The sequence below is a fragment of the Anguilla rostrata genome, chromosome 14 (genome assembly GCF_018555375.3).
Source record: "Anguilla rostrata isolate EN2019 chromosome 14, ASM1855537v3, whole genome shotgun sequence".
In the NCBI taxonomy this organism is placed as follows: domain Eukaryota; kingdom Metazoa; phylum Chordata; class Actinopteri; order Anguilliformes; family Anguillidae; genus Anguilla; species Anguilla rostrata.
The window spans coordinates 31,340,259-31,356,010 of NC_057946.1; the positions used below are offsets into that span (position 1 = coordinate 31,340,259).

The 15,752-nt window shown below is 38.1% G+C and overlaps 1 protein-coding gene across 1 annotated transcript in view; it reads left to right on the plus strand.

Annotated features, from left to right (window-relative positions):
* Positions 1–14,498, plus strand: part of wu:fb59d01 (uncharacterized protein LOC322379 homolog) — a 37,080-nt gene extending 22,582 nt beyond the window's left edge. Inside the window, exons 4-6 of the mRNA XM_064308798.1 lie at positions 13,456–13,521; positions 13,751–13,826; positions 14,089–14,498. Coding sequence (XP_064164868.1) covers positions 13,456–13,521; positions 13,751–13,826; positions 14,089–14,140 — 194 coding nt within the window. The 3' untranslated portion in view covers positions 14,141–14,498. The remainder of the gene's footprint in view (positions 1–13,455; positions 13,522–13,750; positions 13,827–14,088) is intronic.
* The last annotated feature ends 1,254 nt before the right edge of the window (positions 14,499–15,752 follow it).

The following is a 15,752-nucleotide window of genomic DNA, read 5'->3' on the forward strand; positions in this document are numbered from 1 at the left end:
AAGTCCGACGGTACAGCACGTTTCTGTACAGACTTTCGCAAGGTAAATGCGATTACAGTGCCAGACTCCTACCCTCTGCCGAGGATGGAGGACTGCATCGACAACATTGGTTCCGCAAAATTCGTGACTAAACTCGACCTACTTAAGGGTATTGGCAGGTTCCTTTGACACCCCGTGCCTCTGAAATTTCTGCCTTCGTCACCCCAGATGACTTTCTGCAATATAATGTTTTGGCATTTGGACTTGCAACGCCCCGCCACCTTTCAGCGGTTGGTGAATACAGTCCTAGCTGGTGTACCTGATTGCTATGCGTATTTGGATGATTTGGTTGTAAAGTCGGACAGTTGGTCCGATCACATTCAAGTATTGCGAATAGTGTTCGACAGGTTGGGCAAAGCAACGCTCACTCTGAACCTGGCCAAGTGCGAATTTGGTAAGCGACCGTAACCTACCTGGGGAAACAGGTGGGTCGAGGTCAGGTCCGTCCAGTTGAAGCGAAGGTTGCTGCCATCGCTGAGTTTCCTGCGCCCACCACAAGGCGTGAACTACGCCGGTTTCTCGGAATGGCAGGTTATTATAGAAGTTTTTGTAGAAACTTCTCTGTGGTTGTCGCCCTTTGACTAGTGCCCTCAGTGTGATTAGACATTTTGAATGGACCCCAGATTGTCAGCACGCCTTTGAAAGTGTTAAGGCGTTGTTATGTAGTGCCCCTGTGCTCGCTGCCCCAGACTTCACTACCGTTTCAGTTAGAGGTTGATGCGAGTGCCCTGGGAGCTGGTGCCGTGCTTCTGCAGGAAGATGCGGAAGGAGTTGATCACCCTGTCTGTTTTTTTCCCGAAGTTTAATAAGCACCAGATACGATATTCCACCATTGAGAAGGAGGCGCTTGCGCTGCTATTATCATTGCAGTTCTTCGAAGTCTATCTTGGCTCTAGTTCTGTGCCCATTGACGTCTACACGGATCACAACCCATTGGTTTTTTTGTATAGGATGTACAACCAGAACCAGCGCCTCATGCGTTGGTCTTTGATTGTACAGAATTACAACATTGTGATTAAACATAAGAAGGGAAGGACAATGTGGTAGCGGATGCGCTATCTCGTGTTTAGTGGGTGCATGATACTAGATTTGGGATTTGTATACTGTTGTATTGTATTCCCCTGTCATCGTGTATTGAACAAACTTTAGTTCGTTCTTGTGTGGGGGAGTGTTACGTTCGCGTGTGGGATGCGGGCGTGCGTTTTCTCCTCTTTCGTTCTGCTCTCTCTCGGTTGCTGTCATTTCGCGGAGTCCGTGTGCCGCCCTTCGTTATTCCCATTGGTCATCCCCGCTGTCCATCATCAGAGTTCTCCCGCTCATCCCCCCATCCGCCAATCAACTCCCTCCTGCAATCATGTCTCCCCAATCATGCCTCAGCTCTCAATTTAAAATATCCCCATTTCGTTCCTGCAGGAGCCTTCCGTTTCCTCATTTGTGCTGTGTGTTTGGGCAAATGCTAGGTTGTGTGTGTTATTGAGAGAGTTGTGTGGTCTAAAATTTCGTCCTCCCTGTTTCGCTTCAGAGACCAGTGTTAGGTAAGTTCGGGGCCCCTATACACGTGTTGACACGTAGGGTAAGGGCTCTGTCTAAATACATTAGTTTAGTGTGGTGTCGCCCCTGTATTTATGACTGCGGGTCGCAGTTAGGTTAGTTAGACAAGTTTGTTTTCTGCATTGTTAATAGGTTAGTTATATTGCAAAATCGTAGTTAGGGTATTTGTTTGTTATTTTCGGCACCACTCCCTTTTTTTTGTACTGGTCTCGGTCGTGTGTCTTGACGTGTTTTATGTTTGGAAATGTCTGTAAATACTTGTAAATAGCCCCCACCCCACAGTAAAATCCCTTTCACCGTAGTCCGCCTTGTGTGTCTCATTATTCTCACAAGAAAGCTTATATATATTTAGTTACATCTCCTGGTGCCAAATATCAAACATAATTTAAAATATTGCACCCTTAACCCCTAGAAGGGTCGTAACAGTTAGGAAAACGGTAAGTCTGAGGGTTGAGGCAAGTGTATGGTTGTGTTCAGCAGCTTGAAGAAAGGTTGGGACATGAGTTTTATTGATTTTGAATGAACCAAAAAAAATGTCTAGTAGCATGTGTACCCATGACCATACAAAATGTCTAATACATGCATGTTTTTCTTAGGGAGACCATTTTTCTTTTTTAAATGACCTCATACATATGATTTTGCATTTAAATTTTAGTATTCATGATATTTACCTTGTTTTCCATCCATTTTAAATGGGTTTTCAGGTGTTTTCAATTGTACCAATGGCTTCAAATTAGAGTTAAGGGCTCAAATTAGGGTTCAGCTAGGGTTAGGGTTAGGAAAACGATAAGTCTGAGGGTTGAGGCAATTTTACGGTTGTGTTCAGCAGCTTGAAGAAAGGTTGGGACATGAGTTTTATTGATTTTGAATGAAGCAAAAAAAATGTCTAATAGCATGTGTACCCATGGCCATACAAAATGTCTAATACATGCATATTTTTCTAAGGGAGAACATTTTTCTTTTTTAAATGACCTCATACATATTATTTTGCATTTAAATATAGTATTCATGATATTAACCTTGTTTTCCATCCATTTTAAATGGGTTTTCAGGTGTTTTCAATTGTACCAATGGCTTCAAATTAGAGTTTAGGGCTCAAATTAGGGTTCAGCTAGGGTTAGGGTTAGGAAAACGGTAAGTCTGAGGGTTGAGGCAATTTCACGGTTGTGTTCAGCAGCTTGAAGAAAGGTTGGGACATGAGTTTTAATGATTTTGAATGAAGCAAAAAAAAATGTCTAGTAGCATGTGTACCCATGACCACACAAAATGTCTAATACATGCATGTTTATCTTAGGGAGACCATTTTTCTTTTTTAAATGATATCATACATATGATTTTGCATTTAAATTGTAGTATTCATGATATTTACCTTGTTTTCCATCCATTTTAAATGGGTTTTCAGGTGTTTTCAATTGTACCAATGGCTTCAAATTAGAGTTAAGGGCTCAAATTAGGGTTCAGCTAGGGTTAGGGTTAGGAAAACGGTAAGTCTGAGGGTTGAGGCAATTTCACGGTTGTGTTCAGCAGCTTGAAGAAAGGTTGGGACATGAGTTTTATTGATTTTGAATGAACCAAAAAAAAATGTCTAGTAGCATGTGTACCCATGACCATACAAAATGTCTAATACATGCATGTTTTTCTTAGGGAGACCATTTTTCTTTTTTAAATGACCTCATACATATGATTTTGCATTTAAATTTTAGTATTCATGATATTTACCTTGTTTTCCATCCATTTTAAATGGGTTTTCAGGTGTTTTCAATTGTACCAATGGCTTCAAATTAGAGTTTAGGGCTCAAATTAGGGTTCAGCTAGGGTTAGGGTTAGGAAAACGGTAAGTCTGAGGGTTGAGGCAATTTCACGGTTGTGTTCAGCAGCTTGAAGAAAGGTTGGGACATGAGTTTTATTGATTTTGAATGAAGCAAAAAAAATGTCTACTAGCATGTGTACCCATGGCCATACAAAATGTCTAATACATGCAGGTTTTTCTTAGGGAGAACATTTTTCTTTTTTAAATGACCTCATACATATTATTTTGCATTTAAATATAGTATTCATGATATTTACCTTGTTTTCCATCCATTTTAAATGGGTTTTCAGGTGTTTTCAATGATACCAATGGCTTCAAATTAGAGTTTAGGGCTCAAATTAGGGTTCAGCTAGGGTTAGGTTAGGAAAACGGTAAGTCTGAGGTTGAGGCAAGTTTACGGTTGTGTTCAGCAGCTTGAAGAAAGGTTGGGACATGAGTTTATGATTTTGAATGAAGCAAAAAAAATGTCTAGTAGCATGTGTACCCATGACCATACAAAATGTCTAATACATGCATTTTTTCTTAGGAGAACATTTTTTTTTTTTAAATGACCTCATACATATGATTTTGCATTTAAATTATTAGTATTCATGATATTTACCTGTTTTCCATCCATTTTAAATGGGTTTTCAGGTGTTTTCAATGGTACCAATGGCTTCAAATTAGAGTTTAAGGGCTCAAATTAGGGTTTCAGCTAGGTTAGGTTAGGAAAACGGTAAGTCTGAGGGTTGAGGCAAGTTTACGGTTGTGTCAGCAGCTTGAAGAAAGGTTGGGACATGAGTTTTAATTGATTTTGAATGAAGCAAAAAAAATGTCTAGTAGCATGTGTACCCATGACCATACAAAATGTCTAATACATGCATGTTTTTCTTAGGGAGAACATTTTCTTTTTTAAATGACCTCATACATATGATTTTGCATTTAAATTTAGTATTCATGATATTTACCTTGTTTTCCATCCATTTTAAATGGGTTTTCAGGTGTTTTCAATGTACCAATGGCTTCAAATTAGAGTTAAGGGCTCAATTAGGGTTCAGCTAGGGTTAGGGTTAGGAAAACGGTAAGTCTGAGGGTTGAGGCAAGTTTACGGTTGTGTTCAGCAGCTTGAAGAAAGGTTGGGACATGAGTTTTATTGATTTTGAATGAAGCAAAAAAAAATGTCTAGTAGCATGTGTACCCATGACCATACAAAATGTCTAATACATGCATGTTTTTCTTAGGGAGAACATTTTTCTTTTTTAAATGACCTCATACATATTATTTTGCATTTAAATATAGTATTCATGATATTTACCTTGTTTTCCATCCATTTTAAATGGGTTTTCAGGTGTTTTCAATGGTACCAATGGCTTCAAATTAGAGTTAAGGGCTCAAATTAGGGTTCAGCTAGGGTTAGGGTTAGGAAAACGGTAAGTCTGAGGTTTGAGGCAAGTTTACGTTTGTGTTCAGCAATATGAAGAAAGGTTGGGACACGAGTTTTAATGAATTTGAATGAAGCAAAAAAAATGTCTAGTAGCATGTGTACCCATGACCATACAAAATGGCTAATACATGCATGTTTTTCTTAGGGAGAATATTTTTGTTTTTTATAGGACCTCACACATATGATTTTGCATTTAAATTATAGTATTCATGATATTTACCTTTTTTTCCATCCATTTTAAATGGGTTTTCAGGTGTTTTCAATGGTACCAATGGCTTCAAATTAGAGTTTAAGGGCTCAAATTAGGGTTCAGCTAGGGTTAGGGTTAGGAAAACGGTAAGTCTGAGGGTTGAGGCAAGTTTACGGTTGTGTTCAGCAGCTTGAAGAAAGGTTGGGACATGAGTTTTTTGATTTTTGAATGAAGCAAAAAAATGTCTAGTAGCATGTGTACCCATGACCATACAAAATTTCTAATACATGCATGTTTTTCTTAGGGAGACATTTTTCTTTTTAAATGACCTCATACATATGATTTTGCATTTAAATTTAGTATTCATGATATTTACCTTGTTTTCCATCCATTTTAAATGGGTTTTCAGGTGTTTTCAATGGTACCAATGGCTTCAAATTAGAGTTTAAGGGCTCAAATTAGGGTTTCAGCTAGGGTTAGGGTTAGGAAAACGGTAAGTCTGGGGTTGAGGCAAGTTTACGGTTGTGTTCAGCAGCTTGAAGAAAGGTTGGGACATGATTTTTATTGATTTTGAATGAAGCAAAAAAAATGTCTAGTAGCATGTGTACCCATGACCATACAAAATGTCTAATACATGCATGTTTTTCTTAGGGAGAACATTTTTCTTTTTTAAATGACCTCATACATATGATTTTGCATTTAAATTATAGTATTCATGATATTTACCTTGTTTTCCATCCATTTTAAATGGGTTTTCAGGTGTTTTCAATGGTACCAATGGCTTCAAATTAGAGTTTAGGGCTCAAATTAGGGTTCAGCTAGGGTTAGGGTTAGGAAAACGGTAAGTCTGGGGCTTGAGGCAAGTTTACGGTTGTGTTCAGCAGCTTGAAGAAAGGTTGGGACATGAGTTTTAATGATTTTGAATGAAGCAAAAAAAATGTCTAGTAGCATGTGTACCCATGACCACACAAAATGTCTAATACATGCATGTTTTTCTTAGGGAGAACATTTTTTTTTTTTAAATGACTCATACATATTATTTTGCATTTAAATATAGTATTCATGATATTTACCTTGTTTTCCATCCATTTTAAATGGGTTTTCAGGTGTTTTCAATGGTACCAATGGCTTCAAATTAGAGTTTAGGGCTCAAATTAGGGTTCAGCTAGGGTTAGGGTTAGGAAAACGGTAAGTCTGAGGGTTGAGGCAAGTTTACGGTTGTGTTCAGCAGCTTGAAGAAAGGTTGGGACATGAGTTTTATTGATTTTGAATGAACCAAAAAAATTGTCTAGTTGCATGTGTACCCATGACCATACAAAATGTCTAATACATGCATGTTTTTCTTAGGGAGAACATTTTTCTTTTTTAAATGACCTCATACATATGATTTTGCATTTAAATATAGTATTCATGATATTTACCTTGTTTTCCATCCATTTTAAATGGGTTTTCAGGTGTTTTCAATGGTACCAATGGCTTCAAATTAGAGTTAAGGGCTCAAATTAGGGTTCAGCTAGGGTTAGGGTTAGGAAAACGGTAAGTCTGAGGTTGAGGCAATTTTACGGTTGTGTTCAGCAGCTTGAAGAAAGGTTGGGACATGAGTTTTATTGATTTTGAATGAAGCAAAAAAAATGTCTAATAGCATGTGTACCCATGACCATACAAAATGTCTAATACATGCATATTTTTCTTAGGGAGAACATTTTTCTTTTTTAAATGACCTCATAATATTTTGCATTTAAATATAGTATTCATGATATTTACCTTGTTTTCCATCCATTTTAAATGGGTTTTCAGGTGTTTTCAATGGTACCAATGGCTTCAAATTAGAGTTAAGGGCTCAAATTAGGGTTCAGCTAGGGTTAGGGTTAGGAAAACGGTAAGTCTGAGGGTTGAGGCAATTTCACGGTTGTGTTCAGCAGCTTGAAGAAAGGTTGGGACATGAGTTTTATTGATTTTGAATGAAGCAAAAAAAATGTCTAGTAGCATGTGTACCCATGACCATACAAAATGTCTAATACATGCATGTTTATCTTAGGGAGACCATTTTTCTTTTTTAAATGATATCATACATATGATGTTGCATTTAAATTGTAGTATTCATGATATTTACCTTGTTTTCCATCCATTTTAAATGGGTTTTCAGGTGTTTTCAATGGTACCAATGGCTTCAAATTAGAGTTTAGGGCTCAAATTAGGGTTCAGCTAGGGTTAGGGTTAGGAAAACGATAAGTCTGAGGGTTGAGGCAATTTTACGGTTGTGTTCAGCAGCTTGAAGAAAGGTTGGGACATGAGTTTTATTGATTTTGAATGAAGCAAAAAAAATGTCTAGTAGCATGTGTACCCATGACCATACAAAATGTCTAATACATGCATATTTTTCTTAGGGAGAACATTTTTCTTTTTTAAATGACCTCATACATATTATTTTGCATTTAAATATAGTATTCATGATATTTACCTTGTTTTCCATCCATTTTAAATGGGTTTTCAGGTGTTTTCAATGGTACCAATGACTTCAAATTAGAGTTAAGGGCTCAAATTAGGGTTCAGCTAGGGTTAGGGTTAGGAAAACGGTAAGTCTGATGGTTGAGGCAAGTGTATGGTTGTGTTCAGCAGCTTGAAGAAAGGTTGGGACATGAGTTTGTTATTGATTTTGAATGAACCAAAGAAATTGTCTCGTAGCATGTGTACCCATGACCATACAAAATGTCTAATACATGCATGTTTTTCTTAGGGAGAACATTTTTGTTTTTTAAATGACCTCATACATATTATTTTGCATTTAAATATAGTATTCATGATATTTACCTTGTTTTCCATCCATTTTAAATGGGTTTTCAGGTGTTTTCAATGGTACCAATGGCTTCAAATTAGAGTTAAGGGCTCAAATTAGGGTTCAGCTAGGGTTAGGGTTAGGAAAACGGTAAGTCTGAGGGTTGAGGCAAGTTCACGGTTGTGTTCAGCAGCTTGAAGAAAGGTTGGGACATGAGTTTTATTGATTTTGAATGAAGCAAAAAAAATGTCTATTAGCATGTGTACCCATGACCACACAAAATGTCTAATACATGCATATTTTTCTTAGGGAGAACATTTTTCATTTTTAAATGACCTCATACATATTATTTTGCATTTAAATTATAGTATTCATGATATTTACCTTGTTTTCCATCCATTTTAAATGGGTTTTCAGGTGTTTTCAATGGTACCAATGGCTTCAAATTAGAGTTAAGGGCTCAAATTAGGGTTCAGCTAGGGTTAGGGTTAGGAAAACGGTAAGTCTGAGGGTTGAGGCAAGTGTATGGTTGTGTTCAGCAGCATGAAGAAAGGTTGGGACATGAGTTTTATTGATTTTGAATGAACCAAAAAAAATGTCTAGTAGCATGTGTACCCATGACCATACAAAATGTCTAATACATGCATGTTTTTCTTAGGGAGACCATTTTTCTTTTTTAAATGACCTCATACATATGATTTTGCATTTAAATTGTAGTATTCATGATATTTACCTTGTTTTCCATCCATTTTAAATGGGTTTTCAGGTGTTTTCAATGGTACCAATGGCTTCAAATTAGATTTAAGGGCTCAAATTATGGATCAGCTAGGGTTAGGGTTAGGAAAACGATAAGTCTGAGGGTTGAGGCAATTTTACGGTTGTGTTCAGCAGCTTGAAGAAAGGTTGGGACATGAGTTTTAATGATTTTGAATGAAGCAAAAAAAAATGTCTAGTAGCATGTGTACCCATGACCACACAAAATGTCTAATACATGCATGTTTATCTTAGGGAGACCATTTTTCTTTTTTAAATGATATCATACATATGATGTTGCATTTAAATTGTAGTATTCATGATATTTACCTTGTTTTCCATCCATTTTAAATGGGTTTTCAGGTGTTTTCAATGGTACCAATGGCTTCAAATTAGAGTTAAGGGCTCAAATTAGGGTTCAGCTAGGGTTAGGGTTAGGAAAACGGTAAGTCTGATGGTTGAGGCAAGTGTATGGTTGTGTTCAGCAGCTTGAAGAAAGGTTGGGACATGAGTTTGTTATTGATTTTGAATGAACCAAAAAAATTGCCTAGTAGCATGTGTACCCATGACCATACAAAATGTCTAATACATGCATGTTTTTCTTAGGGAGAACATTTTTGTTTTTTAAATGACCTCATACATATGATTTTGCATTTAAATTTTAGTATTCATGATATTTACCTTGTTTTCCATCCATTTTAAATGGGTTTTCAGGTGTTTTCAATTGTACCAATGGCTTCAAATTAGAGTTAAGGGCTCAAATTAGGGTTCAGCTAGGGTTAGGGTTAGGAAAACGGTAAGTCTGAGGGTTGAGGCAATTTCACGGTTGTGTTCAGCAGCTTGAAGAAAGGTTGGGACATGAGTTTTATTGATTTTGAATGAACCAAAAAAAATGTCTATTAGCATGTGTACCCATGACCATACAAAATGTCTAATACATGCATGTTTTTCTTGGGGAGAACATTTTTCTTTTTTAAATGACCTCATACATATGATTTTGCATTTAAATTTTAGTATTCATGATATTTACCTTGTTTTCCATCCATTTTAAATGGGTTTTCAGGTGTTTTCAATTGTACCAATGGCTTCAAATTAGAGTTAAGGGCTCAAATTAGGGTTCAGCTAGGGTTAGGGTTAGGAAAACGGTAAGTCTGAGGGTTGAGGCAATTTCACGGTTGTGTTCAGCAGCTTGAAGAAAGGTTGGGACATGAGTTTTAATGATTTTGAATGAAGCAAAAAAAAATGTCTAGTAGCATGTGTACCCATGACCACACAAAATGTCTAGTAAACAAAGAAGGTCAGAGGTCCAAATAACGATCTCAGGGGGACACCCCTTCCCACAGAATTTTGGCCAGACATTATATTTTATCGTTATTTTTAAAAATTCTTTGTTGGAGCCACTTCTGAAACTTTGAATTAACTCCTTTAATTCAGCCGTATCACGTGGTACTTAGTTCAATTCATTTTGTTGTGTGTCTTTGAACATTCTGATATCAGTGGAATTTTTTGGTGGTCACCTTTAAATTGTCCAGGATGCTTTAAGCCACCCTTCATCAAAAGCCCTGGCTGTTTATGATACCATTATGATAGCGCCCAATCCACTCGCTCCCCCTCCCCAATGACATAGGGCTATTTCTGACCTATTTCTTTATACGTCTTGTTTAACTTTTACAAGACATACATCATGCAAGTTCAGTTCCCCAGACCCGCGATGTCTTGTATAGACCTACTGCCTTTCTTTAAGAACATCCCCTATTCTGTATGTCTCCAGTGATTTATTTTACACCGTCAGGGCCGTTTCATTTACGTTTTTCATCATTTTCCCACTCCTCGCTAATTTTACGTATTTCATATCAGATGAACACAACTGGAAGCACTTAGTTTCTTCATTTTTTACACGAGTCTAATTTATAATGCCGCCATTAGAGGCTATCGTGCTCCTCGAATGGAAACAGTGACTTAATTGTTCATTTATGTCTTCTTAAATTAATTGGTTCTGTAACAACGTCAGCAACGTCATCCTGTTCATCTGATGTAGTTTAATTTGACTCGTCTGTATTTAATCAACATTTGCCTTTAATTTCGAATTACAAGTAGGCCTAAACGTCAGATTTATAGTTATTCTTCACGAACTCAGTGTGGCGAGTTAGACTAACGATGACTGGATCCATCTGTGATTTGCATGGAATGACACAGGTGTTGTGTAAATGTTTTTGAACGCGTGTCTCTTCGTTCGGTTGGTGCTGTGCTGAGGGTTGATAAGTCACTGTGGCGGGGTGGCGGTTTGGGGGCGGGGTTAAAAGGCAAAAGCAGGATGGCCAATCGGCGCTTTGTGCCGCAGGTGTCGGAGCGGTATAAGTGCCATGAGAAAGCAGCCTTACCTCCCCACATCTTCGCCGTGGCGGACCGGGCCTATCAGTCCATGCTGGGACGTCTGGCCACGGGACCCCGAAATCAGTGCATCGTCATCAGGTGGGTGCGACTCCTCACTGCCTCCTTCACCCTCTCCCTCAGGGGTCGCGACCCCCATCTCACACACCCTATCGAATTGCGACCCCCATCTCACATGCTCTTGGGTTGTGACCCTGATCTCACACACCCTCGTGGGTCGTGACCCCTATCTCACACACCCTTTGGGGTCACGATCCCCATCTTACACACCCTCATGGGTCGTGACCCTTATCTCACACCCTCACACACCCTCTCGGGTTGCAACCCCCATCTCACACGTCCTCTCTGGTCACAACCCCCAATCCACATACCCTCTCGGGTCATGACCCCTATTTTCCACACCCTCTCAGGTCACGTCCCCCAGTCCACACACCCTCTTGGGTCGTGACCCTTTCACATGCTCTCCAGGGCTCTACTCGAAGCCAGGTTGATTGATTGGGAGCACACTCACTGTACCTCAGTGTCGTCTTGTTCCGGATGCAGATGAAATGCTTTTGGTGCTCCATTTCTCTGTTTTAGTACTGGCTATGTGTTATTTCTTTAGCACTTCAGAGAAACACACCAACCTCACCAGTACAGTGAAAGTAAGAAATGCTGCATCTCTCACTTCCTGTAAAACCCAGAGTATTTCTGGGGACTGAAAAGGACTCCTCCTCCTTGCGAAGCATTTTCTTATCCACACAGTGGTTTTTATCTTCTTATCTAAAGGGGCTTGCACAGCTTTTTACATAGCATTTACATTGCATCCGTTGCTACTGCTGGTGGACATATACTGAAGGTTAAGTGCCTTGCTCAAGGGTACAACAGCAGTGTCCTAAATGGGAATCGAACCTGCAACTGGTTACAAGATCAGTTACTTACCCATTATACTACATTGCTTCCCATTACATTGCAGAGTTCTTTTTTTCATTTTTGGTGCTATGCTAATTTTTTTATGGAGCAAATATATACATATTTTCCATAAGCTTTCTCTGCCACTTTTATTGCTGAGTCATATCTGCAAATGACTTCAGGATTTCACATGGGTTCTAAGGAAATACTTGCCTTAGATGTTTACACACTCGAGGAAAGGAAGTTACTGTTTTTAGCAGTGTGAATTTAGTCACTTATTTGAATTTCTTCGGCAGTTACAATGTTGTCCCAGTAAACTTTTTTTTTCTTTCTTTCTCTCAATGAAAATGGGTGGGTGGTACTAAAACATTTCATAACCGTTGAAATGAAAAGCTTGTCGTCAACCTAATCTGTACAGTACCTATTTTACAGGTAGTTTTCTCATAAGATTTCTTTTGAGTGGTTCAGCCTTATACGTTAAGCCAAAACCCAATATGTAGTACAGTATCTTAAATAAATTTGCTCATGCTTAAAAAAAGAATATATATATTTGGATAATCCCATGGGGTCACAGATGTTTGTTGTTGTGAAACATGAATTTTCTAGTTTGCTGAGCTCCACTGCGCTGCACGTATGTGGCCTTCCTGTTTTTGGTATTTCCAGGAAACAGTCGGAAAAATAATGTTCACTATAAGTTTTAAGGACTCTCTCTTTCTGTGTCCTTTGCAGAAGTTTCTGAAAAGAGGGATGAAATAATTTTTTTTTTGACCTTGAGAGGGATGCTACTAGTAGTACTAGTAATAGTAATATATATCCTCTTTCATACATATCTGGTCTATCTATTGCATCAGCTCATGTTCCAAACTCAGATTTTTGTAAATTTTAAAGTTAAGACAGCCAATCAAAGCTGTCTTGAGTTGGCTGTCTGACCTCATTTCTACCATCCACTCGGAGAGAGAGGTGGGGCTGTGTTCTGCCAATGATTAGTCACAGGTGAGACTGAAAGTGTGACAACATTTTATGACACGTCACTAAAATCATCCAGTGTTCAAAATGCCGTTAGGCTGAGTCAAATGTATGTGACCGGGAAAATATACATTGAGCAACAGGACAATAAACTAAGGGACAGTTCACCTGGGATTTCAATGGAATTAACTACCTACCAGACTACTGAGTTTTTCCACAGTTAGCTAACAGACTGTATTTTGATATGCACTCAGTCGAAACCCTTCTTTCGTTAATACTAATGTACACTAGAGTGTATAACCCTTCTTTTGTTCATGTCAAGTGTTGTACCCTGGTAAATACAAAGACTTTTGTCAAAGAATGCAATTTTAAAGACATTTAAACCATTCTGTTTTCATGTTGTTGCCACATACAAGGAACTACATTATGTAATTCACGTTATTTTTCTGGTTATATTTTACTTTCACTTCAACAATAAACCAACTAAAAATGTTTTGCTATCAGAGGCCACCATTGCTGTTTTACTGAGCTTCGCCGTGCAGAGCGAGTCCAAGACACGTCTTTTCAATTCCTCTGTTGTCCACTAGATGTCCCCTTTGCACTAGCTGATCACCAAACATCGTGGACTTGCCCTGTGTAATTTTACCGTCTTCTTTTGTGTTTAGCGAAATCTGGTCGATCCGGTGCCGGTGGTTCTGAGTCAAATCCCGATGCGTACACCGTCAATAGTGGTAAAATAATGCCCTTTTGTTTAGCACACAAACACAAATTTCACAAAGTTCTGGATACACCCATTGGACTGAATTGACTTATTTGGTTACTTGTCTGACTAAAAATAAAAATGTATTGTTATTTTAAATATTTAATATTTACACAGTTAGAATTTTGATACAGTTACATAGTTAGAATTTAGTATATGTATGTATCTGTGATTTTTCTTCTTCTCTGTTTTTGTTGTAGGTTTGATCGCCGGAGTTCTGGGTGGATGCATCTTCGCAGTGGCAATAGTCTCTGCCGCTGCAGTATTCATAAAAAAGTAAGAAACACCAAAGTCTAAAATTTCTAAATAAAGTCACAAGTCTAAAATTCTCTTTGAGTGACCTCTAGATTAAACATGAGATAAAACATGAGATTCCTTTTCAGCAGGTTAGTGAAATAAGTCTATTGACATTTTTATATTTTATACTAAACATTTCTTAAATGTTACTGTCACTGTGACTTGAAGTACATGCAATTTACATATGTATGACTGAATCCTATTTTATCACTGCATCTTATATTTTATTTTTTTTAAACAGCAAAACCAATGGCAGGAAGAAAGTACCCACAAAGGAAATTGAAATGAGCTAGAAGAAATGATATTTCATGAGTCCACACACTTGGGCAGTGAGATGATGCTGATAATTTCGTATTTGACTGTCTACACTATTTTTCACAAAACAATTTGTGTTGTGCATTATTTTTTGTTATATAACTGTTATTGAAACTGTACCAATTATTACATCATAACAGAATTTAGCGAACATGCTCACCTATGTGTAAAGAAATGTTGTTTTTTGAGGCATCAGACTGTTAGACTAGTTTGACCAGTGTTTGACTGATGATGGCGTGTTTATATCTTTACATTTGTATAGTAAAAACAAATAAAACTAATTGATATTATGGAATTGTGTTCCCATAAATTCTTCCCATTCCCTTAACCCTTGAATGACAATTATTAAGAGCTTTTTGTCTTTGCTTTGAAACTGTTCAGGTTCAAATCTGACCCAGTTTTGACCCCTAAGCATCTCTGTTGGTTCGTCTTCCTAGTGTAAGCCTCTTCCTTCTCTTTTACTTCGTCCTCATCACAGTATTGTCTCTCTCATTTTCCGTCAAATAATTTTTTTTCCCCCAAATAAATTCTGTCATTTGGGAAAATACGACAGTAGTTTTGTGGCCATGACTGACTGAATTCACGAAGGAATGAAACTATGTGTAACATCATTGTCAATCTGCGGAAGAGTCTGCAGGTCACACGTCAGAGACAGAGGTCAGTAGATGGCGAGCCTGGGTGAAGTCATCATCACGTTCTCATCATCGTGAGCGCTCCCGTTCCCATCTGATCTATCTGATGCTTCCTCAAACACATGACCTGCACCCCCACATCACACTCGGGTGTGGTGACCAGTACAATCACTGCCCCAAGCGTCAGAGTGGTTATGGGCCGTGTGATTGCAGTTCAGAACCCACACGTAGACACTCGCGAGATGTGATATCATTGCCCTGAGCAGAACCCGTTTTGTCTTGAACTATCTGGTTCGAGCGATCATTTTCAGTAATCTAATAATCGAATCGCATTTGAAATGTCGTTAGTCCTAGAAGCGTATGGAACGCGAAAGCCAAATGCAGTTGATCTGAGGGACATGTTTACAGTTCAATATGCCCTCACTGTTGGTTTGGAAAAACAAAAAGGCAAAAGAAACCCACCTGCACTTGTGTTTTGACCTAAAATACGTATAGGCATATATAGTGTGTATGACACTGCGTGGAGTCATGACTTGGATGGATGATTGACTACACTGTAATTCCTGGAAACCTGTTCCATGCACTACTAATTGTCTGAGTAGAAAAAAATACTTACAGGTGCTAATTTACCTTTACCTACTGATTTCCACCTGTGTACCTTCGTGATAATCATTACAATTAACCATTTAATGGACCCCGTGAGAAAAACAAACAATGACATCTCTGGTTCCCATTTTCTGAGATCATGAGATTAAGGCTTTGGATTCATCAACATTTGCTCTTAACTTTATAAATACAAGTGTAATGTTTGTCTCTTTATAAACACAGTCTGCCAAATTCATCCTTCCTTAGATAGCTAGCTAGCCAAACTGTGATTGTCAGGGAAATAAATAATATTTGCATTTATCTAGAACCAACAAGAGAAAGTTTAACAAATGAAATAAATGTTTGTGTAAAA